Source organism: Hibiscus syriacus, unplaced genomic scaffold (assembly GCF_006381635.1).
Source record: "Hibiscus syriacus cultivar Baekdansim isolate YM2019G1 unplaced genomic scaffold, ASM638163v2 tig00116989_pilon, whole genome shotgun sequence".
NCBI lineage: Eukaryota > Viridiplantae > Streptophyta > Magnoliopsida > Malvales > Malvaceae > Hibiscus > Hibiscus syriacus.
In genome coordinates, this window is record NW_024063508.1 from 3,748,454 (window position 1) to 3,750,587 (window position 2,134).

The window sequence follows — 2,134 nt, forward strand, 5'->3', positions numbered from 1 at the left end:
ATTCATAAGTCGATAGAGTGAATTAACCTAATCGTCATATGACATAATTTACTGGTTATGAAATTGACAGTGATCAAATCAAAGGACTATAACTGTGCGGATGACTCCCAAAATTTTAGGGTCTTAATAATGTGACTAACTTCATTAGAAGGAATTGGCAGGAGGCACAGCAATAATAAAAGTGAATTCAATAACACGAGTAACGCATATATACATAATAGACTATTCTTATTCCAAATCCATCACTTAGAACAACATATGCGAGTCCATTACATTAAGAAAACACTAAATATTTACAAGAGAAAGAAAGAAACAATAAAAATGCTATGCAATTTTGATAATATTATACCCATGGTTTTAAATCGCGGTCGCGTTTTCGGTTATTTCGGATTTACCGTAATTGCGGCCGTCGCGGATAACTCGGACGGCAGCGAAACCGCTATATCGCGGCCGAAATCGCGGTCGCGGACCGTTTTTTAAAACTCTGATTATACCGTTAATGACGATACATTTAAACGAGAAATGGAATGAACAGGAGCTTTAGTACCATGTAATGCATCATTCACATCATCAATCAAAGTTAACAAATGAAGAACATGAGATTTATAATGTACCATGTAATGCTTATCCACATCATCAATATACGATAACAAATTAAGAACAAGAGCTTCATCATGCACCCTTTAAGACCCTCGTAGCAAATTAATCAATGCTTCAATCGCAGCAATACGGGCATCGAATCAAGCCGTTTTCGTTGCATTTGAAGCATCTCTTGACGAACCCTACGTCGTCGTCGAACAATTTTCGACTCCCATTGCAATTCACACAAGGCACAAACCTCACATCCCCACAAGAATTGCAAACAAACCCAGGCTGCCTACGGGGAAAATCATCAAGAATCTTAGCCAATTCACCCATTTCAAACATGCTTTTGATCACATCAGCACCACCAATGTACTTCCCCTTTATAAAAACCTGGGGCAAGGTCACCTTCCTCACTTTCAAGATGCTTTGCAACTCTTTCTTATAAGCAGCATCCATGGAGATATCTCTCTCATCGATCCAAAGTCTGAACCCTCTAAATATCATCTTTACAGCATAACAATCCTCGTAAGTCCTTCGAATCCCTCGTAAACTGGTTAAGTAAACAACAATTCGATCTTCAGTTCCAGGTAATCTTATCGTAGGGTTAATAAAACCCGGTGAAATCGACGATTTTGAGGCTCTTAAAAGAGGCTTGGGGGCTTGTCCTTTAGGACTGGGTAGGTTGGATGAAGATGATGAAGATTTGTCTGATTCGAATAAACTGCAAAGCTTTTTGACTTTACCTTTGACGGAATTCATTGAATCGTGAGATTTGGAAGCGGAAGCAGGTTGATTTTGGGACTGTTGATTCTTGCGAAAAAAGTTAACTTTTGAATGATTCGTATCAAATGTGTATGGGGTGGCGTACATTGTAAACGAACGATATAAGAACCCAGGTGAAAACGATGGTGACGACAACGATTTCGCTTTGTTCTTCCTCATCTCTGCCATTGACCCAGATATTTCTTTTTAGCAGCAAAAATGAAAATTGCTTTCAAGAAGAACAAAATTGATTATTTTGAGAATTGGGTTTAATGATTTTTTTTTTTTGGGTGTGTTTTGCCAAGAAAATATTTCTAATGGAGGGAATGGAGGAGTTCTTCCTTTTTTAGGAAAAACCTCAAAACAAGAATTTCGCTCCCAACGAATTCTATTCAAAACAATTTCATATAGTTATTTAGGATACGTCTGTAATTTAATAAATTTGAAAGAATAATTAAAAGTTTATTTATATAATTAGAAGTTTCCACGTTTGAAATTATTTGTACTGGTTGGATGGACAGTTAATATGAATATTGGTCATATGATTTTTTTAAGAAAAATCTGTTTTTATTGACGATAAATAGAAAAAAGGGTTTAAATTGGAAGCTTCAACCAAATTTTGTTTTCTGCCTTTTTTTTTTTTTGTTATTTTTTTCTGATGAATTCCCCCTTCCAATTTTCTATATCAACGGTTTTAAACTTTTCTATCCAGCGCTCTGGATTTTCTCTTCAAATATATATTTTACAGATTATCAGGTAGATTCTTATTATCAGTTTATCCATATAC

General features: G+C 35.7%; 1 protein-coding gene across 1 annotated transcript; it reads right to left on the minus strand.

Moving 5' to 3' along the window:
* Nucleotides 1-714: 714 nt before the first annotated feature.
* LOC120193231 (uncharacterized protein At5g39865-like) lies at nt 715-1,536 on the minus strand. Its single transcript, XM_039195784.1, has one exon. The coding sequence runs from the start codon at nt 1,534-1,536 to the stop codon at nt 715-717; it is 822 nt and encodes a 273-aa protein (XP_039051715.1).
* Nucleotides 1,537-2,134: the final 598 nt, after the last annotated feature.